Source organism: Odontesthes bonariensis, chromosome 3 (assembly GCF_027942865.1).
Source record: "Odontesthes bonariensis isolate fOdoBon6 chromosome 3, fOdoBon6.hap1, whole genome shotgun sequence".
Classification (NCBI taxonomy): Eukaryota; Metazoa; Chordata; class Actinopteri; order Atheriniformes; family Atherinopsidae; genus Odontesthes; species Odontesthes bonariensis.
The window spans coordinates 27,418,975-27,446,746 of NC_134508.1; the positions used below are offsets into that span (position 1 = coordinate 27,418,975).

The following is a 27,772-nucleotide window of genomic DNA, read 5'->3' on the forward strand; positions in this document are numbered from 1 at the left end:
TAGCAAATACAAATCAACATATTGAATATACTTGACCATTTCATGTTTTACCATTAGACTGGGTTGTAAGACCTTAATGATTAATATTCTTAAGGACTTCATCTGAAAAATATCATATTTTTAACCTTTGTAAAATGTCTATATTTTTCACATGCTGGAAGACAAGCATTGAACACACTGATAATCCCAACATGAAGCTGCAAACCACCAATTACAGTCTCAAAATCACAAATTCAAACAGGCAGAGTTTCAAAGCACAAATCTTGGCAACAAAACATTTGCCAACATATTGTTCACCATTTTCTAATGTATTCAGGTTTAAGGTTCATATTATCTGTATACAGTACATCTTTTCCCTGAAGTGAAAGGTGTACACATTTGCCATTAATATAAAAAATCAACACATAAATAAGACCCCCATTTACTCCATTATATGCACACAACTACGGTTACAAATAGACTTCCAGTCATTTTGTTCCAAATTTGCCTAGGGGTACCTATCCAAAATAGAAATTTCCAGAAGAACACAATACATATGAAGCTGTGCAGTTTATGAGAAATAATAGCCTAAAGTGTATTTCCAAATCTAGCCTGCCTCTAGTCTCTTTCATTCTTTTTAATCAGAGCTCTTTGTCAGAAATTGTACGGGATAACAGTGGGTGATATTTCAAAGCCACTGGAGTCTGACCGATACAAAGGGAATGATAGTTCAAACAGTGACAAAACAAACAGTTGTAAAGTGTGAAAGCAGATGAAGGAGATGATATTATAAGTATGCATGCCCTTCTTTTGAAATTTACTGAAGTAAAATATGAATCTGCATTCTGGCTGCACCTTGATCCGCCCCTGAGGACCACTTTATTCACGTCTTGTGCTTGACAAACTGCTGCTGTTGCACCCCAGAGGGGGTTAAACCAAACCTCCACAGCATATTCACCACCTGTGAGGATGAAGCTGGAAGCAGATGATGGGGCCAATAAACCCTCCTCACCACTGCCGTAAGAGCTTAGGGTTCTGCCAGATGGAGGCTGAAGTTTTAAGGATTCCTGTGGTGTTAGAGAGAGTTAGCTGCTATTTCACTGGAGCCTCTTCTCTGCCCTTTAGTCCCGTCACATTACACTCAAAGACAAACTAATGCATGCACAACACAGTATATTCTGCAGCTCCCCACTGGCAGCAGCAGAACCTAAATGTGGGTGTTTGAGATGAGCTCAGGGGGGAGGATATTTTCTGGTCACGACTCAAAAGACAGCATATTCTGCGCATGCAACACACATGCACTCACGCACGCACACAAACACGCATTTAGATAGATGTTGGTGTATTCCTACCATAATTCTTTAAGCTACCAAAGAAAAGTGCTTTCTTGGATGAGCCATGTGACTTCCCCCTGAGGTGTGTGGAATACAAGCACGTGAATGGCGGATATGCAGAAGGCAGCTCTCAGCATGACAGCACACACAGTCGGTGCTGCAGTCCCACCCACACAAGCTCACACCTACACTGTATGTACATATGGAAACACGCACACTTATCTATGGAAAACAGAAAATAGCCTCACTATCAGTTTTCCATTTCAGGAGAAATCTCTTTTTATTTTTTCCTAATCTCTTCAGTGTAGATGTAATTGTTCCTTTGGAGGATAGTTTAGGTTCAGTGCCATTTGCTCCTAGCTGCTTCACACGGCGGTTCAGTTATTAACCACTGATTTATAAGACCTCGAGTGTGCATACAGGATATAACTGTGAGCTATATTGTACTTGTTATTCATAACATTACTCTGCAACCTAATCTTATGTGATGCAATTTAGAAAACAACACAAGACATATTTGATGTTGATGCCACAGGACATTATCCTAATTTTAAAGAAATGAGTGGAAGGTCCTTCTCTATGAATGGGTTTGAGCTATAGCTACACCACTAATGTGTATCCTAACTTGTGCCTCAGGGTTTTAATATGAACATAGTAAATCTGTGCATTTGTGTGAGTGACTATGCTGTTTATCAATATGGTGAGTGATCTCCTGCTTGGCCTTTCCATTGTGTAGCTTTTCCACATTGACAGCTTGACACTTACACCTACTACAGAGTGTCATGTCATGAGCAAACCACTATGGGTGATTTGATACAGGAGATACAGGGGCAGAGAGAGTGAATGAGGAGGATTATTCTGTGCGTTTGTTTGCTGTTGTACAGAACTAACATTTAGTGTACACCCAAAGGTAACTGAAGAGCTTTCACGATGACGCATATATTTCAGCAATATTTTTGGAAAGAAAAGAATGCGTTTTAGTAAATGTAAAGTAAATTGTAAGCAGCTCTTTGAACCACCTTAAGGGAATTTTATAATTGCATCATAACATAGTGTTTGCTGTTGTACGGTATTTGATATAGACTTGATCTTGTTAGGTCCTGGTGTGTTAATTAACAGTACTGTTGAGCCAACTGTTCTATATTATACTATTTGTGTGTTAAATGTATAGACAATTTACTAAATGAATGTGCTGAGTTTTCTCAGGCCACTTTAGTTTTTCACAGTTGTGGATTTTGGTCATGGTGTGTGAATGAGTGACAGAAGTGCTGAATAAATCCATTTGCCATTTACCACTGATGGCTTTTCCTTACACAAAGAACACGTTTACTAACAGTTGACAGGCAGGTTAACTTTACTAAAATCTGTTTTGTGATCACATTAATGGTTCATTCTTCCACTTATTCTAACATTTCTCTCACAACTTGGCTCTGATTCGTTATTCGAAAATCATCACTTAGGCTAGGTTCAGGCTGTACAACAAATGCAATTTCAAAAACGTTGGGACATGGTATCAAACGTAAATAAAAAGAAAATACAATGATTTGCAAATCTCATTAACCCAAATTTCATGGAAAACATCTTGCTCATCTTGAATATGATGACAGCAGCATGTCTCAAAGGTCGGTACAGATTATTCAGACATTACATATTCATATTATTATGAACAACACCTTAGCTATGCATGTCAGAAGTGTTTAAATATATCTGTGTGTGCATTTACATGTTAATTGCACTGCGTTTCTTGTCAAAATGCACCACTGCATAAAGCTGGTGGCTCTGAAGTTGGCTAAGAATAGGAATCAGTCCTCTCTGCATTCTATTGAGTCCACTGTAAAGATTTCAGGTTAGGCTGCGACAAGTGTTGAGAGAGAAACAAGTTTCAACCACAGACACTAAGTCTGGCAGAACAAACGGGTGGATGGGTGCAGGAAGCAGATTCTGTTTATCAGTAGACAGCATGTGCAGGATCTGCAGTTTCCTTTTTGTTGGGAGGTTTTCAACCTCATCTCTGTCAGCCACAGAAAATGATGACAAAACACTGAACAACCAAGGTCACAGTCGTCTTATTATGTAAGCCACTTCATCTTTCACAAAACACTTTATGTGATTAATATTATGGTGTACTGGCCCCTATAGAAGCTCACCTTTCAAGCACAAGAGAAGCTTATAATTCAATGCTGTCAGCGGGCGTTGGATGTCATGGGAGAACAAGTAAATCTGCTGTCATTCTATAATCATTTGGAATTTACTGAGCTTTGATTTTGATGAAGTGATTCATTTTGCAGGCTTAGCCAAAATAAAACATTCAGATATTGTTAGCTGCATAATTAAGTATTTAAAATAAATAATGATTTTATACAGAAGATGGCACACTATACAGCTAGTAAACTAAACCTGTACAGAATAGAGAATTGTACACACTAAAAATGGATCATCTCTATTGTCCATGATGTCTCTTTTGAATTGAGCAAAAATTTAATTTTGTTCTCCATGTTTTGTACAACAAGGTTTAAAGAGGTGAATATTACTTGAAAATACTATTCATGTCAGATATATTGAGCCATCAGTGAAAATCATTTCTGAGAAATGTGAATGTTTTTAACATCTTTGTTCCCTCATGCCACCCTGGATCCATTTACTGTGGGACACAGACACTGAAAAATCATTATCTTTACTGTATGTGGCAAATATTGTATGCAGCTATTTTGTAAAGATGTACACCACACAATGCATCCCCAGAGAGTAGATGAATAGATACCAGACATAATACACCTCTTCCTCTGTTTCCCACTTATTTAGCCAACTAATGTGTAGGCAACATCAAGAGTCAGTGGTGAACTGAGCAGCCAGCAACTCAGACCGGCTTTAGGCCCATGTGATCCTCTGATGGATCGGAGCCTCTCATTATATGGATTTAACAGAGACAGCGAAAGTCACATGGGGAAAAAAAGCCCAGAGCCATGTGAGATAGAAAGTCCTGTTAGACACCATAAGTATCTAATGGTTATGACTGCAACACAAAAACTGTCAAGCTTAGCTTCTGCTGAGCTTGTAGCCCCACCCCCACCCCCCCTTTTTTTTCTCTTATTGAGTCTGTACTGTTCAAACCAGCTTTCTCTGCCATTTCCTCTGCTGTCCAATCTTTTCTCTCCATTTTCCCCTTTAGCTCCTTGCTTTCACTATCTGTCAGATATCCCTTATTCCCTGCTGACTCCAAAACTAACAGAGCTTCACATCGACCCGACCATAATGGAAGACAAACAAAGGCAGGCTGAACCTGCTCTTCTCACTACACCAAGGCATAGACCCGGTAGATACGACTTTGATCTAAATTCTACAAGAGGGGATACCTCAGAATTATTGTGGGAAGCATTCAGACTTGTGTCTTATCACAAAGCGGACTTAAATGTCATAAGTATACATTATCGAGTGCTTTGAGGGTATACAGGGATAGCTCAAGGGAAAAAGCCTCTCCCAGCCAGCTTATTGCACTGCACTACTCCTGAGCTGATCAAATTATGTGTTGTTTCATTACAATTAGAGTACACTTAATGGAATACAGCAAGCTGCTAGACCCACTGGATTTTATATGAGATCCAGATTATGATCAGATGTGAGCTGAAGTACCATGTTCATGTTATTTATCAGGCTTTATGTAAGGTGTTTCTACTGAAAATGCTCTTTTTGGTACTAACAAAGATTCGAGAGACAACTGTTTCATATGACTGAATGGGTTAAACACTAATTAGACCTGAAATTACAATGTCTTGATCTTAATTACTGTGAGTTTACCTGATGCCAAACTTAAACAACCCTAACTGTATGACTAAGAAAATCGGGGAAGATTCATAGCTTCAAAAGTTACCAAAAGGGTTTTATAGATTTTCAAATTTTGAAAAAACTTTTTCAGTTGGAACAAGACAGTCTCTCACTCCGACAGCTACATAGTGGTCTTTGTGAAGATTGCTTTTCAATATATCCCGCTGTATCACCTGGCATTGAGTCTCACTCCAGTATGAGTAATGAATATATTGGATTTTTACATGGCGTTTTACAATAAAATACCCAAAAGCTATAAAACCACAACTCGTTCTGGGGGAAAAAAATACTGTGTGTCTACTTCTGTCATTTAAAATCAAAACATTCGTTCGTTTTGCATCATATGAAGCTATCACAAAATATTGCACTACTATATAATATTCAATTACACTGACTTATAGGGAAGTAAGAGGGGGTGGATGGTGGGGTTACACTGTGGACTGTCACACAAAGTTCGAAGCATATCCAACATTCACTTTTAAGTTTCCTTGAGTCATGATTGGTTAGGGCTTTGGCATAAAAGATCACATGGTTATGGTTATATTATAAAACATAAATTGTCAGATTTTAGAGATCTGACAGACATGGTTTGAATTAGAATCATGTCATGCAAGCAGTGCCCTAAACTAACTATATTAAAAATATTACCATCTCACAATTTCTGTGCCCACCTGCCTCTCACCCTATGGCAGCTGGGATAGGCTCCAGCCTCCCTGCAACCATGAATTGGATTAAGCAGGTATAGAAAATGGATTGACAATTTAGTGTTAAACACTAAACACTTGCCTAACAAGTTTTAAACCATTTTTCTTAAAATCAAACCATTTCCTCTTATCGTCCTTGACTTTGAACACTTGACTATATGTCTAATAAAGAAAAAGAAATTAGGAGAGATTTAGAATACAAATGTTTTTGTACAAGGTCCACTGATTCTTCCTCTACGAGTGGAAAATCAAAAAAAACTTGAAGACCTTGACACTCAGATGTGGTAACTGTGGTGAAAACATTTGAAAATTAAATAACTGAATGGAATTCTCTGCTAATCCTCAGTAAAGCACTTATTTCTGTGGGGCTGACGGGAGAATGAGATGCAATCACAGACTTTTAATAGGTGGCAGCTACATAGAAATGACCTTCAACATTTCAACAATTCAGCACAACATATTTCTCCGCTTCAATTCAAAACAATCTTATTGGAGTGTTTCCATGGTAACTATCACAGCAAAAATGCACCATTCATGTCTTTGTGTTACCATTTTTGGAAAGCTCAATCACTTTTTCCTTTTTTTTTTTTTGCTGTAGCCCATCTGTTTAAGCAAAGAAGCAGTCTTTTGTGACCTCAATTTAGTCTCATCAAGGGCCCAAATAGTAATGAGCTCAAATTCCATCCACTCACGCATCAAAACTTGACGATTTGGGAACATCTCAAAGATTAATGTTGAGATGAAGAATAACAACGTTATGTCCTTCTTATGACATCAATGATACTCCCATGCAACACCTTCAACCTGCGAATTAGTCAGAAATGCTCATTAATCACACCATACAGCCAGACTACAGCCTTGGGATGGTTGTAAGGAAAATCATTTATGTCTTACTGTGAATTTGATTTAGTAAAAAAAAAAAAAAATTAAGACAAGACTGTATCTGTACAGTTTGTGCCTCTATGTTTCTTGTTTATCGCATGCATCACAATGAAAAATGCATCATTTGAAAGACGAGGGCTGCAGCCTTAAAACAATCTTATTCAACTGCAATAATAAACACAGTTCTCACTCTGCACAAGTCATGGTCTCAATCCCAATCAAATGATTTAAATCTGACAAAAGCAGGAATAATTGCATACCATGAGCCTTTCTCATTTGCTCATTTGTTGGGCAAATATTTCTAGTTGTCCCCTCGAGTTTGATCTCTGTACCCATGACAACGAAGACAGTGTCATTAGTTTTACACTGAACACCAAAGCAAGTAGTCCAATATTATCAAAATTGTACAGAATTGAATTGATCTAGTCAGAAATTAGTACAATATTTCAGTTTACATAATAGCTCTCTTTCCTCTGCAATTGATTTGATCACATAAATGTTATATCAGATAAACACACACACACACACACACACACACACACACACAGTCTTATTGTAAAACCCTTTAGAAGAAGAAAAATAGAGTCAGTCATGACAGACCAATGCAGAAAGATTACTATAAGCTCAAATACTCTGCTCTAAAAAAAAAAAAGAATGGAACTAAATAAGATATATTTTGCACATGCAAGACAAAAATTGAAAGCAATTATCTGGGTAATTGCTGTACCACTGCAGCAGACAGTTCCGTTAAGCTTCAATGCTGGATAATGCTGGTAAAACACTTTGACAAAACACTTCTGGACCAATGCCTAAAGCTCAACAACAAACTATTTGATATTCAGCTTTAGCAGGAAAAACTGACACAACCAGTAACCGAATCAATGTTTTATATCGTTCACAATTCGTAACTATAGGCTTAGGGTTAGGGTTAGACTGTGTTTATACATCCTGACAGCTTAAAACTCAAGATTGAGGAGAACTCACAGCATGATGAATGCGTATATATTTTTTTATAAATGAGCTGCTTTGACAACATCCAGCACTTGAATGAAATGTCTAATGTAAAAAATGTAATACTTTCTGAGGAAATTTTGATAGAGCAATCCAACATATGGTCCATATGCTCCACTGACAAATTTACATTGACATCACATCAGTTTTTATTGAGATTAACTTGCTGACATGTACTGATCCGTAGCATCCAAAAGGGAGCTTTTACTGGTGTTGTAGAAAGCCCAAATAAATTTAAACAATGCCTATGTAGAATTTATTCCAACAATGTGGGTAATGGTGGGAGCTTGTTAAGGTAGAACATATTCTAAAAATAGTTGTTTTCATCTTTTTTTTTCCATCTAGTGGATGTCACTGCATCAAACCTGTCCCATGTATTTTTGAATCAGCAGCAGGGTGCGATGCCACAGCAGCAACTCCCTGCTACCTCTTAGGCTTCCTCTGGTAATCCCATCATGGAGCTAAAAAGAGAGGATTGCATCTTAAAATGGAGGAAATGTTTAGAAATATTTTCTGCAGTCTCTATAGTTTGGATTAGAAAGCTGAATGACCTGGTTCTTTGATACAAAAGTGAAGGCATTAAGCCTGTGTGTGTTTAAATATTAGAGCTCAAGTTCACTGCATCAATCGAGTTGCATTTCAGCAACAAATATCCAATCAGCCATCAAAGATTCTGTCACTGATGGGGGTTAAGGGCAAAAGATTATGCTTTTGAAATATTATTCTAATGTTTCGCCGCTTTAATCAGCCAGCAATCCATTAGCTGTTCCTGCTTAGAATGTTGCAAAGGGAACGTATCAAGGCCTTTCCCTGTTGACATAAGGCAGGAGGTGAGGTGCAATCTGGACTGACTGATAGTTACAGACAAAAAAATAACTTTAATATTCACAATTGCAAATAGGGAACACCTAGAGCCCCCCATTACTCTAACCTGGGTGTTACTGAGGCTTGCAGGTAAGCAACATGCAGGTAAAAAGAAAATTTGACATTCTTGAATGTAAAACCAAATTTTCCTGACCTCTGAACACGTAACTTTTCATGCTCAAATGTTCAAAGGTGTACAAATGCTTATGTGATATATCGAGAGACAAACACACAGGAGATGTCAACTGAGGGAGCTTTAATTTTGGTGTCTGTGCAACTTTAAAGAATAAATAAATAAATGCAAAGTATTTTTCTTATAAAATGGATAAATTCCACCCTTCAGCCACAAATTTTCAAATTCTGAGAAGAGGATTACCTGTTGCCATAGCAACAGTGGCCTATTACACTTGAGGCTGTGATTCTGATCAGTCTCGTTTACAGAATGGCCCTCTAAGGTGTCTGTGCTTCCAGCAGGGTAACCAGCTTATCTCTGGAATGCTGCAGGGGAGTACAACACAATCATATTAATTCCAATATCATTATTGTGTTGTACAAGTACAGCAACAGTTCCCAAATGCCCATTTCTGTGTTTTAAAGCTGAGAGCTAATAGGAAAGGTAGATTTATCTCTCCATTGCATCATACATTACATAGCGACAGGAAAACTCAACCGAATCAGCCCTGGTTTATGCTGGCTACTAGAGCAGAAATGTTGTCTAATGCTCGTTTATTACTTGAGTCTTCTGCAATTAGAAAAATCATTTAAGTGCCTACGTCGTCCATATTTTTTATTATTCCTTCTTGAAAACAGCTGTTTGCTCATTGGTAGTGCTTCTTTATGCTCATGAAGGGACTTCAGGATACAGCAGGATTGAAGAAGCCTGTTTATAATACACTCATGCTTCAATCAAACTGCAGGCCAAACAGTGCATTGCTTGAATTAAAATGACCTGCATAGGATGTCTACTGTGTCATTAATCTGTACAAAGTAGATTGGAAAGTTCAGTGCTCAATTTGACTCTATATTTTGTTTTATTCTCTTTTTACCAGTTAGCCACAAATTAAACATTTTTGCCTGTAACATTTCAAGGATCAACTACTCATTGAATTAACTAGAATTACAAGAATTACAAGAATAATTACTGAAATGTGTAATTTATATTTCCAGCCATCAATACAGGCATCACTGTGTTTAATGTTCAGACAGTATGGATGTGCCATAAAAAGATATACAAGATAGCAATGTATTATGGTTTTTTACATAAGTCATTTTAATTTCTTCTGATTAGTGTACTTGTCATAATTTTGAAAAAGATTCCATTGTTAAATTGCTATCATACCTCAAAGATCTCACTTCACTTTGAGTCACTTAACTTAAAACTTAAAAAAAGGCTGTTCACAAACCAACTTATAGAATGAGTTGCCTTAAAATAAATATGGAACTTAAGCTGATATGGTAAGCATGCTATTTATTTCATTTAAGGTAAATATGAGTACAACTTGTGTTGTTCGTAATCATTATTGTTTATTATTGTAGCAATATCTTTACTAAACAGCCATGTTAGCCATATGAGTCCAGAAAGACTTAGCCCTGACATGCATGCCACTACATCAGCACTTTTTATTTTTTGACAGTGTAACTGAAGTTGTTCCACTCAACTTTTTTCTAAAATTTCACATTTTCACAAATATATTTTGAATGAAGCCTCTAAATACTTGCCTCTTAGCATAGCAGCCTGTTGAAATAAAAATGAATGGTGATAACACAGGCAGCAAGCAAGGCTTAGGCTATCTAATTATCTTTGCAAAATGTCTGCTACAGAGGGGAGGGAGAAAAAACTGGCCAAAAAACATAAAAAAGTAATAGGAAACATCCAAATTTACCAATACACAAGGATAATTTTCCTCCTGACACATTCAGATTAGATGAAAGGGTAACTGCTGCCTCATTCTTGACATCTAGTAATGGGTAGTCTTTGATATTATTCCTCCACAGACCTTTGGGATAAGAGCTCTTCTCAAAGCCGTTATTAGTCACTAGATATTGCCACAAATCTGCAGTCACAAATAGCCTAGTCTCATGGTAGCAAGTAGAGGGCCTCTGTTTGTAGCCATACCTCAAAAGGACAATATGACTTACATGTGTAAACATAAAATGCTGCATATTCAAATCTGCTTAAAAATCCACATTAACAAATATTAACAAAAGGGTATAAAGAAAAATGGAAAAAAAAGACAACCTGAAGAAAAGCATCTTTGTTTGTTAACACCACTGGTCTCAACTGTTGTTTATAAGCCTTCCATTGGCTGAGCATTTCATATAGCAGTCTTCTCTTACTCTTCTATTTGGATATTACCATTTTCAAAACACAGGGGGCAGAGAGATGGGGAAGACACGCAGCAAAGGGCCGCTCGGTGCGGGAGTCGAACCGAGGCCAGCTGCATCGAGGAGTAAGCCTCTGTACATGAGGTGGCTGCTTAACCCACTACGCCACCGACCGCCCCATTTTCAAAACACATTTTGATACCAAGTCAGGCTTCTTTGTTTCTTTGTGTGAGTGGCTATAAAGATCTGCGAAAAAATGTTGTCAATATTTGCTGCCCAACAAGAATGCTTGAGCATGTTTGCCCACCAAAACCAGGTCCTTCCAGATACTATTTTTTTGCACCATTACCACATTTCACAGAAGAATCTGTACTACCCAAGACAACCGCTAATGAGTTTTAAAAAAAGCAAGAGCCAGAGAAATGTTTCCCTCTTCTCCAGAATAAGGGGTAGCCTACGTGCAGCCAGATCACTGTCGCTCTGGCAGTGGACATTGGTCAGGATATGTAGAGATCATAAAGATAAACATTGATTAGGCTTTGTACCAAATGATAAATGCTGTCATTTGAGTTCAGTTAATTACAACAACGACCCCATTTTGAAATGAACTACCACTTCCTATTTTGGAATTTCCAGGGTTACAGTACCAACCAGATTTCTCATATATGTAGGGCACAAAATGTCACAAATCTAGTAGAACAACAGGTAAGTGGTATAAGACATCAGGAGGTCGATTCCAAGTGCACCCTGTAAAGTCAGCATGACATTACCCGTGGCTGTAATAAGGTCAATTCTAAGCCAGAGCGTTTGAAAGTGAAACCTGCTGCTTGAAATCATAATCGCACAAATAATTCCTAATGACTGCCAAAAAGTCAAACCACGGCCAACAGAAAACACAAGAGCTCTGTGTGTGGTCGTCTTTTGAAAAGACACATTTAGACTGCGAAGGAAATTATGTGTTTGACAAAGAACCTTCACCTACTTGCTCTGGGGTATAGTCAGCAGAAATAAAAAAAGAGTACATCACCAAAACATTCTGTGAAAAAAAACACACCTTTTTCTCTACAATATAACTACATGACAGAAAACAGAAAGAGAAGACTCAGGTACTGGTTAATGTGTGTGTACGTAATGCTGACAGAGATACAGTACACACGGCTTCCTCCCCACCTGCTCTCGCTTTGTACTTGTCTACAGTAGCACTGAGATGACCTCAGACATGCATACAAACCTATTTTAGTCTCATATGAGCTTAGTGCAATCATACCACTCAGAAAGTGAAAACAAAATAAAAAGTATGATTTCTGCACAGAAAGCTAAACAATCACAAACACAGATTGTGACAGAGTGGGTGTTTTTCTTTTGACCCAGACTGAAAGGTCTCAACAGCTATTGGCGATCCTCTGACTTCTCCTCTTGTGATACAGGTAGACAGCGTCCGATTGCTCAGTCCAGGTAAAAGTTGACATTTTATGTCTCTGCGATCCATGTGTAATCCCAGCTTTAGCATTGGTGGCATGATACACCAGCATGGCAATATGAAACTGGTGTTATGAGATAGTAATAAAACAAAACCCACACAGGGAGGGTGGGCGGATTGGGGGGGGAGTAAGTCACGGGGTTTCAATCTTGGAGACATTGGTTCAAGTCTGTTCAATGTGAGCAACTTATATTACTAGAAGGTTTTTTAAATGAAAACTTCTTGAATGAGAGTTATAAAAAAGGCCATGATATGGCACAAATACATCCTTTAACAACCCTGTACTTTGTTACAGTGTGAGGTCAAGGGAACCTGACAAAGCCCTGTTGTGTGATTATATCTAAGGTCTGTAGAAAATAGGATGCTAACTTTTTATTCAGATAACTGGACTGACTCGATTACAAATTTTTGGTGGTGACATTTGTGGTTTCCAGAGGACAACTTCTTGACTTTAACGATCATTTGTTTTTACAAATTGATGATCTTTGATAATTGAAATCAAAGCTTTAACTTCAGGGCAATCAGAGGATAATAAGAGTACCAACAAAACCCTCCAACATTGAGTCATTTCAAAATGTCAACAGTCCAAAATAATCTCTTTGAATGGGCTCTTATGCAATATGGTTGGTGAACACAGTCAATGACATTTTGTACATATTCAGTGCGTAAACGGAGAAATAAATTGAGAGCAAAATGACGTGCTGAACAGATGCAGACAGATATGCAGAGCAAAGGAAAGAGAGCAGATGTGGCCTTTGGGCTGAAACTGCTGAATCACCATGTCTCTTCTCATAACTTCATCGCATTGTGAACCTTAAGCACTTTCTCTGAAGCCACACGCCGGAATGCCTGTTGTGATAAAAGAAGACAGAGATAGAGAGAACTCCACAAAGTGGAAAGAGCTTCACACAGACCTTCGGTAAAAAGAGAGGTTTTCAGATCTTCTCTCTCGGTCAACCCTCACCTCTGTCCCGACACCACCTTGAAAGGCCCTGAAGGATGCTGTCTCTCCCCTCACTTATCTGAATGTGATCGGGTCAGTTACATAAGGACTACATAAGGCCACATAAACACACACTCCCATTCAGGACTGCCTTCCTTTCATCCTCCATTGTTGCCTTTTTTTGTGACACAGTCAGAAAAACCCATTGCAGAGGCAAAGTTGATAGCAGAGGAGGAGCCGTCAAATGTAGAAAGAGTCGTGATGCCTTTAGTTGCTTTTCTTCAACATCAATTTTTGTGTAGTTTGTTGTCTTCAATTTGTATTTGTATGTCTAGTTCTCCTCAGTTTGCAGTTAATATCAAATGCATAAAATCTCATGCCCTCTCCGGGTCCGGAATGAGATCCTTCCTCAATTGGAGGAGTTCAAGTATCTCGGGGTCTTGTTCACGAGTGAGGGACGAATGGAGCAGGAGATTGACAGGCGGATCGGTGCGGCGTCTGCAGTGATGCGGGCTCTGCACCGGCCCGTCGTGGTGAAGAAGGAGCTGAGCCAGAAGGCGAAGCTCTCGATTTACCGGTCAATCTATGTTCCTACCCTCACCTATGGTCACGAGCTGTGGGTAGTGACCGAAAGAACGAGATCGCGAATACAAGCGGCCGAAATGGGTTTCCTCCGCAGGGTGTCTGGGCTCTCCCTTAGAGATAGGGTGAGAAGCTCGGTCATCTGGGAGGGGCTCGGAGTAGAACCGCTGCTCCTCCGCATCGAGAGGAGTCAGATGAGGTGGCTCGGGCATCTGGTTAGGATGCCTCCTGGACGCCTCCCTGGTGAGGTGTTCCGGGCCCGTCCCACTGGGAGGAGACCCCGGGAAAGACCCAGGACACGTTGGAGAGACTATGTTTCTCGGCTGGCCTGGGAACGCCTCGGGGTCCCCCCAGAAGAGCTGGAGGAAGTGGCCGGGGACAGGGACGTCTGGGTCTCTCTGCTCAAGCTGCTGCCCCCGCGACCCGATCCCCGGACAAGCGGCAGATAATGGATGGATGGATGGATCAAATGCAAATCTAAAGCTAACTGAACTTTTTCATCATTTTAAATGTAGCCTCATTAAGAAAAACAAATTAATATTGATTGAGGGAAGTGTTACAAAAAATTATAAAACGACAGAATAAAGGAAGGCATCATCGATTCTCGTTACTATCTTCCATTCATAAGTAACAATCATGAATATACTCCAGGACGTCTTATTTCAGTTAATTATTACTGACAGGTGGAAATGACCAGTACTAATTGTATGTCAATCCTTTTTAATCTTTCAATCAATCTGCTCATTAAACATCGTTTATAAGGTATGAGTGTGGGTGTAAAATAGGCTTTGTTTGTGCTCGATTCTTAGGACACAACCAGTCTGGTATTCTGTAACACTGTAATCAACACTGCTGAGAAAAAAGAAAAAAAAAAGCCTTACAAAACCAAACCTATTACCCTGATTAAAAAGGGTTATTTGTGTTTGATGTGATCATTTACCAAAATTTGCCAACTTTCAGCTTGGCTGAAGAGTTTTTTTGTTGTCATAGGTTACCATCTTCCCAAAGATTCATCCAACGTCATTTGACTGAACTCTCAGTTGATTTTCCCATATATCTTATTGTTGATTGAAACATTTTATCATTTGGTCCTTATACTTCTTTCCACCATTATAATCCACTTAATCCGTCTCTGAGTCCAGAACTGCTCAGTGTGGCGCATTCAGTGGAGAGACAGTCTTGTACTACTAAGATTACAATGGATGTCGTATTATTGTGTTTAATTGCTGCATCACGTTGGATGGGGCAGCAGCTGAGAATTTTTGTTGTTAAAATGCATCAGTGTTCAGTGACTCGCATCCAACTAAAAATTCTGATTAGACAGGGAAACGATCTTTTCATTTTTTTGCTGGAATTTTCTCATATCTCACACTGGCCTGGTGATGGGAGCAGAAATTAAAAAATACACTCCAGGACTTATGATATATGTTAGAAAATCGTAATAAGCTTGGACTCAAGTGATATTATTTAATTTAAGGATGGGAGTTTAATGATGTTTATATGTAACACTATATGTGTGTGTAAGTGTAGGTGTAGCTTGTAAAGATATTACACAATTCCCAATTCAAGGATATACTTCGACACATATTTTTTTTAATGTATTTACTGATGTACTGCATGCATCCATGTGTGAGCATATAGCTTACTGAAAGTAATGACCATGTCTCTTAGACAACAAAAGATTGAATACACTTATTGATCAACACTGAGATGTTGTAACTGTTTCCTTCATATCCTGGTTACTTCAGAGAGCAACATACAAGGTGTGGTCTCTCACATCTGATTGATTGACACTCAAGAGCTTCATTAATGCAATATTGTCAGTGCGACTTTGTTTACCAAGTTAGATTGCTGACAGCAACAAGGCCGCTCTTACCTGAGTGGAAAATCAATAATATTCATCCAAATGCCTCTCTCGCCCAGATGCCTAAAAGAGCCCTGTGTCTGCAATCATCCCCCAAAGCATGGATATCTATGCCAAGCTCTTACAAACAACATGGAAAAACACAAAAACAATGCAATTAAAGTTGCAAATTCGATGTACGTTATTGTTTAAATGTTGAATTATATCCTTACTTGGCCTCATTGTCAGATACTGAAAACAATTCTGTATTACAGGGTTCATAAACTCTCTTCGTGTTTACCCGAGCAAAGATGTGCAGTGATGACAAAAAAGTACTTTGAAACAGACAATTATCTACTACATCACAATTATTTACTTTGCACAAGCGAAGAACCTGCACGATGCACTTCTCTTACTCTGTCTTTGTAAAACCATCATGTGTGTCAGACCACATCTTCGGTGGTTGCTTCAGCCAATTTCAAATGATTATCAAATGACAGTAAAAATGTGTGCCCCAACAGACCACAGTGGGTCTCTAAAATAGGTGTAAAAGGCTTCACATGTAAGAATAAATGTGCTTCCTACATTCAAAGATATGCTAAATGCAAAGCCAAGTCATGAATTTTCATTAACACGTCGAAATGAATAATATGATCTTACAAGAAGTTGCATATACTGGTTTTGTCACTACAGATATTATTGAAGTAGGATTATATCAAGTTAAGCCATGCATTCAAATGTCTCTTTTTGAATTAAGACTGCAGTGTCTTACATTCACATGACGTCAACCCCATCTCTTTCTCTACTACACTTTCTACATTTTTGTCTCTATCTATTTGGTTATTTTTTTCTTAATGATTCAAACTGAAGGAATATAAATTTCCTTTGGATATTGATATAGTATGATATGATTGAATTGAATTGAATTGAATTGAATTGAGGAAGGTTAGCACCGTCGCCTCACAGCATGAGGGTTCCAGGTACGATTCCTTTCCGTGTGGAGTTTGCATGTTCTCCCCCGTGTGTGGGTTCTCTCCGGGTACTCCGGCTTCCTCCCACCACCCAAAAAACATGCGTGTTAGGTTAATTGGTGACTCTAAATTGTGTGAGTGAGTGTGAGTGTGGATGGTTGTGTGTCTCGTTTGTCTCTGTGTGGCCCTGTAATGGACCAGCAACCTGTCCAGGGTGTAACCAATGACAGCTGGGAAAGGCTCCAGCCCCTCCGCAACCCTAAATTGGATTAAGTGAGTATAGAAAATAGATGGATGGATGAACTGAGGAAGTGCACATCGGAGACGCAGCCATCCAATCAAAACACATTCAGTGCAGCGGAAGGTCTGACCTCATGCATGCATTCAGACATGCATCCTTCTTAAGACAATCCCCAGGTGAAAATGTTGAATATAAACAATAAAACCAACCTCAAGCTCAGTGTTCTCTTTACTCAACTTTTACTTATGAGTGGTGCATGCTACTAGTTTATCTAATTTTAGCTAATGTACCTTGCAACAGTGAGTCACAAATCTCAATATTACCTTCAGTAACAAGGGAAAAGATGAAAACAATAGTATAAATTAATATAATTAAACTAGGGTTGTAAATACATTTTCTGATTCACCTTTGCAGCCGATGTGAAGTATTTTTTATCTGAGCTGAGATAGCTTTGGTATGGATAACATACCCACTTTAACCCTTAACTCCATTACAAACCTATTCTGGGAGCTTTTGACCATTTACACATTCCTCATCAGCTCATCAGAGTCTGTTCAGTAGTTACCGAACTACAGATTTTCAAACCTTTTTATCGATTTAGGACTTCTCATCGTCAGAATTGGGTTAAGGGTTCATAAAACAGTGTAAATCAAGATCCAGTTATCTCCTTGTTCTAAAGCTTGTGATCATATCACACAAGTAAACACCTTCTGTTTTATGTGGGGTAGTAAACAATAATTGCCCTATTACAACACTATGGAGCATCCATAAAATTGAAAAGGTCAAAAATGTGGCTCATGTAGCAGCCACTTTTTCATCACACATCCAATAACAGACTGACAAGATAAAACCACATCCAGGTAATGACAGCACAGGACGATTATTCAATCCATCATCAAAATCCACACAAAAACCATTTGAGGCCTGAAAATTTGATTTGCAGGGACAAAATGCAGCAAGTGAGAGAAGAACATCATTAAAGGACCAAAGGCTCACCTTTCACTCACAAATTGTTATGTTTTATTTAGAGCTACATGCTTTTTGTCTAACAGTGATGCTTGGATGTACAAGTTGATAGCACCTGGACTATGTAGGCAACTGGTGCTGTCGAGAGATACGAACACTTACACATAGCTTTCTAACACTCACACTCAGGAAATATAACATCTGTGTGAACACACCACCTTAAAGACACACACACACACACACACACACACACACACACACACACACAAATGAAATCACAAGGACTGAGACAGGTGACAGTGCTGAGTGGGGGGACGTGTGAATGCAAACCCCAGAGAAAATCCGTCTTGTCTGTGTAGATTAGAAGAACTAGTTCTATTTTAGGAGCAGCTTCGGTGAAAACATTATAATGCAAAGACATAGAAGACAAACAAAAACAGCTAAATTATTGGGAAGGAATTCATTTTATGTTTGTGTGGCTGCTTTACTGGATGTAAACCATTTGTTTGTTTTGATTTCATTAATGGTTTCGACCATCAATCACGTCTGCTCTCAATAAAGTGCCAATCAGAATCAGCCCAGTGCAGCCACACTTAAGCTTTCTGCCAGTAAATCATGTTCCTCCTGACTGACTACCCACCAAACATCTTGTTTGCCAAACCCTAGGATCCCTCCAAAAATCATACACACTTTGCCCTTTTCGCTCAACAGTAACACAACCGCCAACTTCCCATAAGACACTTGGAAAACCCATGATAAAAGCATCCTAACACTTACCACTCATGCTGGGGCTCATCAATTACCAACAGAATCTTGAACCTCTTGGAGAGGGAAGGCGAGGGAGCTGACTGCTCCACAAAACCGGCAGCGGATGCAGCCGTTTGTTTGACCGCATTGGTGATGGAGCTGAAGGAGCTGAAGAAGCCAGAGGAACCACCGGAAGTGGACTGGGCCAATTGAGGCTGCTGAGCTTGCTGGGACAGACGCCGCTCCTGAGCTGCAGTGGAGCTGGCTGGGGCCTGGGGCGGTGCAGGACCTTTGGTCGGGGACTGGGCAGGGGCAGGCACCGTGGCAAGAGCTGCACCCTGCTGGGAAGGGGAGGAAGCAGTAGGGGGTGGAGGAGCAGGTGGGTCAGACCTCTGGAGGTCTGTCATGTAGCCATTGGGAAGGTTGGACATGAAGCTGCTGTCCGAGAGACGGCGACGGAGGAAGTTCATGATTGCGGTTGAAAGGTGGGTATTTCAGTCAGCTGGTGTCTCTTGATTTCCAGGCTGAATGGAGTGAAAGGAGCTGTGGACTGGATCAGAGGTTAGATGAATGACAGAGCAAGCAAATCACTCCAAAATGATGGAGTGATGCGTGACGTTGCTTCTGTGTAGGAGGGATGGAAAGCAGGAAGGGAAGAAAGGATGGATGAAGCGATGAAAACAGCTCTGGTCCAGTCTTCAAGAGGCAGCTCCCAAAAGTGCAGCCAAGCCAGCAGAACAGCATGCGTGGATGTGGTGTTCCTCCTCCTGAGCCTCACGCCTCCTTACAAATGCGTGTGTGACGTGTGAGAGTGTATCTGTGAGAGAGAGAGGTGTGCTGTCGCCCCCTTCAGTGATGTACTAATACTCTTCCCCTTTACTCTGCCTTCCTGGCTCCTAAGCTGCTGCAAGCTGAATGCACTCAGGAGATGCTGCCGTCTCTGCTTATCTCACCCTTTCATTCGCTCCCTCTGTCCTTTCCTCTCACTCGGCGTGCTCACGGGCTGCCTCCCCCTCCCCCTCTCCTCCTCCCCTCTCCTGTCATCATCCTCCTACATCACAGACGACGTTTCAAGTGTCGTGCTGCAACATTGTATTGCTGTGTGCCGTGTGCAACCCGTGGAAGGGGTTTCCTGCAAGCGTGCTTAAGGTGGAGCTCACAGATGGAAACACCATCCATCCTGATCTGCTCCACCTTCTTCCCCTGCCATCCACCCATCTTGCACTTTGATCTCTCTTCCCACCATCGTGTGAAATAGTGCTGATGCATTTTCTATCAGACAAATTCTTGAAGAACTAAGATTATGAGCCCAGTGGTACAGTTGACACCACCATTGTGAAAGAGTTTGTTTTCCTTTTTGTTCCCTACATAGATACAGGTTAAGCTTCCATTCATGAGCACGTCAACATCCTTCGATAGCACGTCGAACTCTTATGTCAGCTTATTTGTTCCGGTGTGATGATGTCCACCTTGCATGTCTGGCTAGTGTTGACCGCAATTGTGCATACAGAGAGAAGAAAGGGACTGTGGGATTCCCGAAACCATGAGCCTTTGGTGGCACTTTGGTGCAAAATATTGGTGGTTTAAGAATTCTCCTGTTTTCAACAGTCAATGTACTTTTTTTTTCTCCCCTACCCACAATTCTTTACTTTTCTACTGCACACTCACTCATAAATGGTTAGAGTTTCCAACAGGAAAAAAAAAACTGTTACCATCTTACGATTTAGAACTGTGGATTATAGCTACTATGAAAACTATCAAACTCTCAAAACTTCTCTGTTTTGGACATGTGGACAAATGTGTAACAGATGATGCAACCTGGTGACCATCCCAATTTTTTCAAACATCCTAAATCATATTCAAAATTAGCATACATAAAAAAAAAAGAGAATGCAACAATCATCAAAGGATGATAAAAGGAGGATCCCTTTGACGACTACTGCTTTATGTACAGAAAATCCTTGCCTTTCCTTGCTTGGATTTTAGACGATACACAAATGCACATCTCATTCATAAATTCATTCTTACTATTTTAGTTTAGGAACCAACACATTTAATCGTCCTCACATGTGTGATTCCGGGTTTTGTGTTTCTTTGTCTCTTTCACTATTATTCTTACAAACTAACCTCCCCTGCCTGTGCCTGGCTTCATTACACAGTGACAGTTTGAGGTTGTGCGAGGAGCACGATTCCGAAATGCCAACAGCAGAAACTGTCTGCATCTACACTGTTTGCTGCTCTAAGCCTTAATTCACAAAACCGCCTGGAGATGACAGGACAAGGAGGGCAAAAGAAGATTATTCAAGCAGAAATACGATCCCACACATGTCTGAGCCACATTAAGGAGAACAGTGGCATTAAAAGGCTGCAGTAGAGGAAAAATATAGACCTATAGTACAGCATCTACATCTTTTTTTCAGTAAGAAAAAACATATCCAAAAACAAAATGGAGCAGTTCAACTAATTCAGTCGATCAACAACAATCTCACTCTTTCTGGAATCTCACAGCTGTCGTATATGTTTAACACTGATTGACGGAAATGTATTCCTTGACCTTTGAGGCAATATCAGGTTTATTTTTTTCCGAGATGCTCTGAAGAATTATGACTCATATGAGAAATTGTAGCAACTTGCAGGTGAGTAGCAAACCCTGTTCAGATTACTGCATATTATTGCACCACAGTCCAACAGTTATTTCACTTTGTATTCACCCCTAACGCTCAACTGGACATGAAACCACAAAGCTGTGGCTTTTAGATATATTAAAGTCTACGGTGTTTATGGTGCAGCTGGATTTTGTGTGCAGGACAGCTGGAAATGCGCTGAAGACAGAAAAAAGGTTGTCCCTCTTTTGTGTCATGAAATATCACATGATGACGTTTATGTGATACAATTCGTAAAGTCTAATTCAACGTTGTAAAATAATTCATAAACAGATGTGGCCAAGTCTTTTACATAACATGCAGGATTCAGATTTGTAGCAAGTCACGATGAGTCAGGCCTATTGAGGGGGGCTGTGTTTAGTCAACCAAAAGAGAGCTGAGTGAGTCATAGAGATGCAATGTGAAGTGCAGCCACATCCCAAGCTAATACTGGTTTACACGTATCAAGATGCATGTACATGTACATGAAAATGGCACAAAACAGATTTCAGTTATTAAAGAATAATTTTTCTCTGTAAAACTGCAAAAAATTGGGGGATCTCATCATATCATTAGAAATTCAGATAATCAGAATAAATCTCTGAATGTAAACATGCATTGAATAGAAGTGAATCCACAAATGCAAGATAAAGACTTTACCATCAAAGACAAAAACCAAAAAAGAACAAAATAAACAAAATCTAGAAACACCACTATTCTGGGGTTGAACTCATTTAAGAGGAAAAACTGTCCTGGTTAAAGATGAAAGGGACCGTCCAGCTTGTTATTTGCACAATGTTAAAAAACTAGCGACTGTGACAGTGTAGGGGTGAATTGGTGAATATAGCTGACATGCAGATCTGTTGGGGCACCACAAACGCTGAACCATATACAGGTTTTGGAGCAGCATTTGCTGCCATTCAGACAACATCTTTCCGGGGCGGTCTTGCTTATTTTAGCAGCAAATAATGAAAAGCCACACTCTGTGTAATGTAACAGCATGTCCTCTAAGTGACACAGTGCTAAACTAAAAAAAATCTGCAGGGTTCACATTTGTAGCAAGTCATGATGAGTCAGGCTGATGAGGGAGACTGTCTTTAGTTAACCAAAAGAGACTCAAGGTGAGGTACAAACGTGCAATGTATGCCTGGTCCGTTTCAGGACACACACATATGACACATTTTAATTCAAGAATAATGTTTAGCAGTAATGTCAATGTAAATTTGTCAAGAGCTCGACTGTTTTATCATTTGTATTTCATAATGTCATTAAACATAATAAAAGGCCATTAGATTATACAAGAACAAGTGACTTGTGTATCAGATAAAGGCCCAAATTTTCATTTTGTATCATTTTGAACTACAAAGACATGCAGTCACACCATGAGTCATTTACTTTGAATTCTGTCTTGTTTTTTATTTATAGGTGATTTTTAATTTTATTTCAATACTGCTTAGTAGTGAGTAGATGCGAGTGCCTGCTGTGGAATAGAGGAGTTTTATTACCTTGACATATGCTATGTGCCCAAACTTGGCAGCTGTCAGATTACCCCTAACTCTCATCACCGGATAAAGCAGCACTCTATCAAATGATTATGAACATCCGACCCTCCTCAGCTCCCCCTCATCAGCTGATGATAAGGTTATAAAGTAGTTATAGTTCAGAGAGAACAACCTGATCTGTTCTATGCTGCTGCTGCTGTGGAGGAAAGACAGAAAAGATGTGCAACTATAAAAAAAGCAAAATTGCCTGGAGCGTCATTTATGTGTCCACACACACGTACTACAAGCACAGGATCAAATACACGCATTCATGCACACGCCCACACATGCACACAAGACACAGATGCTAAAAAAAACCTATATTCCACCCTCCTGCATGCAGACCTTTGTCTCGAATAGCTTCATTGTGAGCGCCCAGGGAACGTGCACACACGGCCATACACACTCACAGTGAGAGGTAGAGAGAGTGGATCCAAACACTGACTTCATCTGTAGACTACAAAGGATACAACAAAGTACGCTTCATCAAGGGTTGGATTTGAACTGACTTCATGATCAGTTTGTTGAGCGTGTGGTGTGAGCATCCAACGTCAAATGTTGCTGTCGTGGATTTGCTGTAGATTTCTGTGGGGGTGTCAAAGATCCTCTGCTGCCTCACCAGAGAAATATAGATAATCCAGGAAAAATCTGAACACTTTGGCTCTTTGCACATCTGGCATCAATTTTAGGTGTTCATGACATGATGTATTTTGTTCTACAGCCTCAGGAGAGCATCAATATAATCTGATAAAATTCCAATGTTTTAATGAGTCATCCAAATAATTCTCAACTCTATCCCAGTATTATTCAATTGATTTATGACTACATGTAATGGGAAAGCACGTTATATAGAATATAACTGATTCAATTTAAGGTTGCCTTGCAAGGGAGTCATCTAATACACTGGGGTGTTCATTAAAACACGGGGCAGCACCGCGGAAGCTGTGGCTATCGTAGGCTCATGCTTTTTTAAAGTTATTGTCTAGTTCTGTTTTTACACCTCACAACGATAGATCTTCCCAGCAGTCACCTCCTCACATTTCTCGCAGTAAAAAAGAGAGCTGACACTCTGACTCAGCTGTGACAGAAAACAAGATAGAAAAAAACACAGGTTAAATGTCCATTATGCACTTTCAATCTACTTTAGGGAATATTGCAGTTTCAGCTGAGCGCTTATAAAAGAAATCTTTTTGAATTAACTTTAATGGTGCTGCATGGATAAATGGAACCATAAGGTTAAAACACCCACGCAGAACTCATGTATCTGCAGCAAATCCCCCAAAACACCATTTAACCAGGCTTGTGCACAGTAAACCACACACACACACACACGCACGCACACACACACACACACACACACACACACACACACACACACACACACAGCTAAAGCTACTTTGAAAAGTATGCTGAAGTGCTGAAGACACTAATGCTGGTATTTTTCACAAAAGGCTTACATGTTATGTGTATTTTAGGCACAAGAGAAAATTCAAGATACAAACTTGCCATGCCAAGAGCCACTCTGGCTCAGTAAGCACAACAATAAAGCCTCAAAAAAAATTGATACACTGATAACTAGTCCACTTTAAATATGTTAACCCTTTCAGAACTGAAATTGAATTAAACTGATAATTATTAGAGTACACAGTATATTCAACTGATTTCTAGGTTGTCATTTCTAAGAATGATACTCCATGTGCAACACGGTAGAACAACAGGAAATGAGTAGCGACAACTTCACCCTCGGGGAACCAAGAGTAATAGCAGTAGTAATAAGTGACAGCAGCAGTCACAGCAAAGCTGCTCAGTCCAGCACAATCGGCAGGGCAAGAGTGTGCAGATCACTAACAGAAATCCATTGTTACAAAGAGTTCATTTCATGTACTCACATCTATCATTTCAGTCAAGAGCCCAGGGTGATGAAAGAGCCTTTACTTTTTGAGAATTTACATGAGAATTGGACCTGGGTGCAGAGACACCGATTTAAGTATGAGAAGTCCCAATGTCTAGGTCTCAGCGAGCTGACATGCATCAAAACTGCAAATTCACACTGTGACATATCAGTTTTTTATGCCATGGTGAGTTAACTAGCTGCAAAGCAACAATGACATTGGTAATAAGGCAAGCAAGGTATATAATTATTGATTGATTTTTGGGAAATTTGGCTAACAGGTAAGCAGCAGCGATGCTCTTCTCAAAATTCATTTTTGCAATCATTTAGTATAGGACATACTAAATGATTGCAAGATAATAAGAAAAATACATGTTTTACAAAGGTTTCCCAAAAAGAGACCAACTAATTTTCTCAAGACCAGTTGTGTATCATTGCATTACAATGCTGTTTCTCATTGTCACCGTGTGTGAAAGCACTAAAACTACTCCAAAAAATTAAAATGGCAAAAAAATTTTACCAGAAATTATGGATTGAATGTGTCTCATTCATTAAAGACTTAATATTTAAATACCTTGCCAAAAAACTGTTAACAAAATAAAAAGTCCAATCAATATCATGAGTGACTGATGCACATAAAAGACATTTAACTAAGCAAGTGACCCGAGCTTGCTTCAGTTTGATTCATCTGATTGGCCACCACAAGGTCCAGACTTTAACCTCACTGAAAGTCTGGATGTGCTGCTGAAGATTTCATGCAGTGGACCAACTCCATCATCAATACAAGATCCTGGTGAAAAATGATTACAACTCTGGATTGAAATAAATGTTGTGACATCATGTAAAAAATGATGCCATGGTGTATGAGTGCTGAAATAAAAGCTAAAATATTTGAGCATGTGAGTGATTGTGTTAGATTGTGATTAGCACTTTGATTTTATTGTAAATGTAAAGTGCGTTATAAATAAAATTTATTATTATTATTATTATTATTATTATTGTGTGTGGAGCCAGGAAATGTGCTTTGGTTGATGTCACTGCTGTTTTGAAATACATACCCTTGGTATGAAATGTAATCCAAACAAAGCAGTTAAATCATGTAGTTTAAGTAAGAAAGTTATATTTACCTACTATCCACTGTATGCATAATTAAATCTGGGTTTACTTACAGCTATGTTTTACTGCCTAAACAAAAGATAAAGCACTGGAGGAACTGGATATAATTAATAGATCCCAATGGGCAACTAATTTTTACACACATCATCTACATTATCTTTGTGGCGATTGCAAATCAACCAAAACTATTTGTTTCAATGCAGAACATCAACAGCAGTGCCACTGAATGTTCAGAGCTTGTGAATTTCCTGAAATGTGTGTGTAAGTTTGGCTTTCATACACCTCTGACTCAGAGTGTGAATAACGCTGACTGTCTCTGTGCTGGGTGAAACTCTAACTCCTCTATGTTGTAGGATGAAAGGAGCAGGCTCTGTTTTCTTGTCTTCTTTGGGAGGTTTGAACCAACTGTTCAGCTGCAGAAATGTATTTGTGTGGTTGATTGTGCATTTTCTTTTGATGCTCCACCACCAGGCATGGGCAGCAATGGCCGTCACCATGGCAACAGGCGTGCAAAAGCTGAAAGTATTCTCCCGGATCATCATTGTGTGTACATGTTAGTACCTGTGCTTGTATTTTATGCCATACTAGCTGGTGAATTGGTTTATCAGATGAGCTCTAAACCTCTTCAGATAAGAGTGAAGACTGATCAATGGGATTTAGATTTCTGGATTTCAGATTGACAGACTGATGTTAAGATTTATTCAACAGCAACCTTTAATAGCGAGCTGAACCGTGGACTGGGTCTTTGTTGAGCCATAAGATTCAAACTGTGGTCATCTAAAATGTCTAAGAGCAGTCTCTCAAACTAGTAAATATAGGGTGAATCTGAAAATGCCAATGATACTGAAAGAAGTCATGGAGGACTAAAATCATCCAGATGACTTAAAGATATGAAGATCATTGTGCAAACACAAGAAACACTAACTGGGTGTAACTGGCTAGTCCTGTTACAAAGGCTTTTTTTTTTGTTTTTGCTTTCAGTCCAGTCACTAATGTCTCTTTCATACAAACCCACACAAAAACTGTAATGAAATATGAAGGTGTGATTTCAGGATTCTCACTGGTTGGCTGAGTGCATTTACAAACCCCTCCTGGAGATCATTGATATGTTTTCAAATTAGGGCTGTCAGTTGATTAAGATTGACTCATGATATAATGATATACTAATGATTAATCACAAAATAATTGTACTTTAATTGTATGCTCTAAATGCACCCGAAGGGATATATCTTAATGCTTTTATCAATGATAGGAGCCAATAAATATCCCTGCTTTATTATTGCGAACAATCCAAAACAAATGATCTTGACTGTACAGATCATTCTTCAGCATTCTGAAAAAGAAATATGCTGAAAGGCTTATCATGGCAAAGTCAAGCTCAACAAGCAACAACAGAAGGGCAAATTGACCTGAAAGTGACATTTTAAGAAAATGATCTTACACATTGTAACTGTGTCTAACCTCCCCACAGATACTGTAGAGTTGTCCAGACGTCTCTATTGCAATCCACTTGGTGTGGTTTGCCTTTGGGTTTTAGTGGGGGTCTCTGCATCAGTCGTGTGTTTTAATATATGTGGGACTCAACTTACTCCAGGTAAGAATGCAGTTCACATAAACAGTAACAGCAGATAACTTTGGTTTGTCAAGAGAACCCTCTGGCAGGGTTTTGAGGATGAACTTGCCATTCAAAAGGCCCTTTTGTTAGTAGTAAGAGTAGTAAAGTAGTAAAAGTTGATGGTCTGGATTATAATACCAACTTTATTATGGTTCAGGAAGGTTATTCGACACCATGTGAAAATAATGCTGATTGCCAAAAGGGCCTAAAAAACTTAGTTGCTCTTGAATCGACTTACCCAATTTTCTCCTTTGCACCAACAGCCTTAAGGGG

The 27,772-nt window shown here is 39.3% G+C and overlaps 1 protein-coding gene across 1 annotated transcript in view; it reads right to left on the reverse strand.

Moving 5' to 3' along the window:
- The window catches only part of syn2b (synapsin IIb), an 87,900-nt gene extending 68,195 nt beyond the window's left edge, over window positions 1-19,705 (reverse strand). Inside the window, exon 1 of the mRNA XM_075461371.1 lies at window positions 18,725-19,705. Coding sequence (XP_075317486.1) covers window positions 18,725-19,164 — 440 coding nt within the window. The 5' untranslated portion in view covers window positions 19,165-19,705. The remainder of the gene's footprint in view (window positions 1-18,724) is intronic.
- Window positions 19,706-27,772: the final 8,067 nt, after the last annotated feature.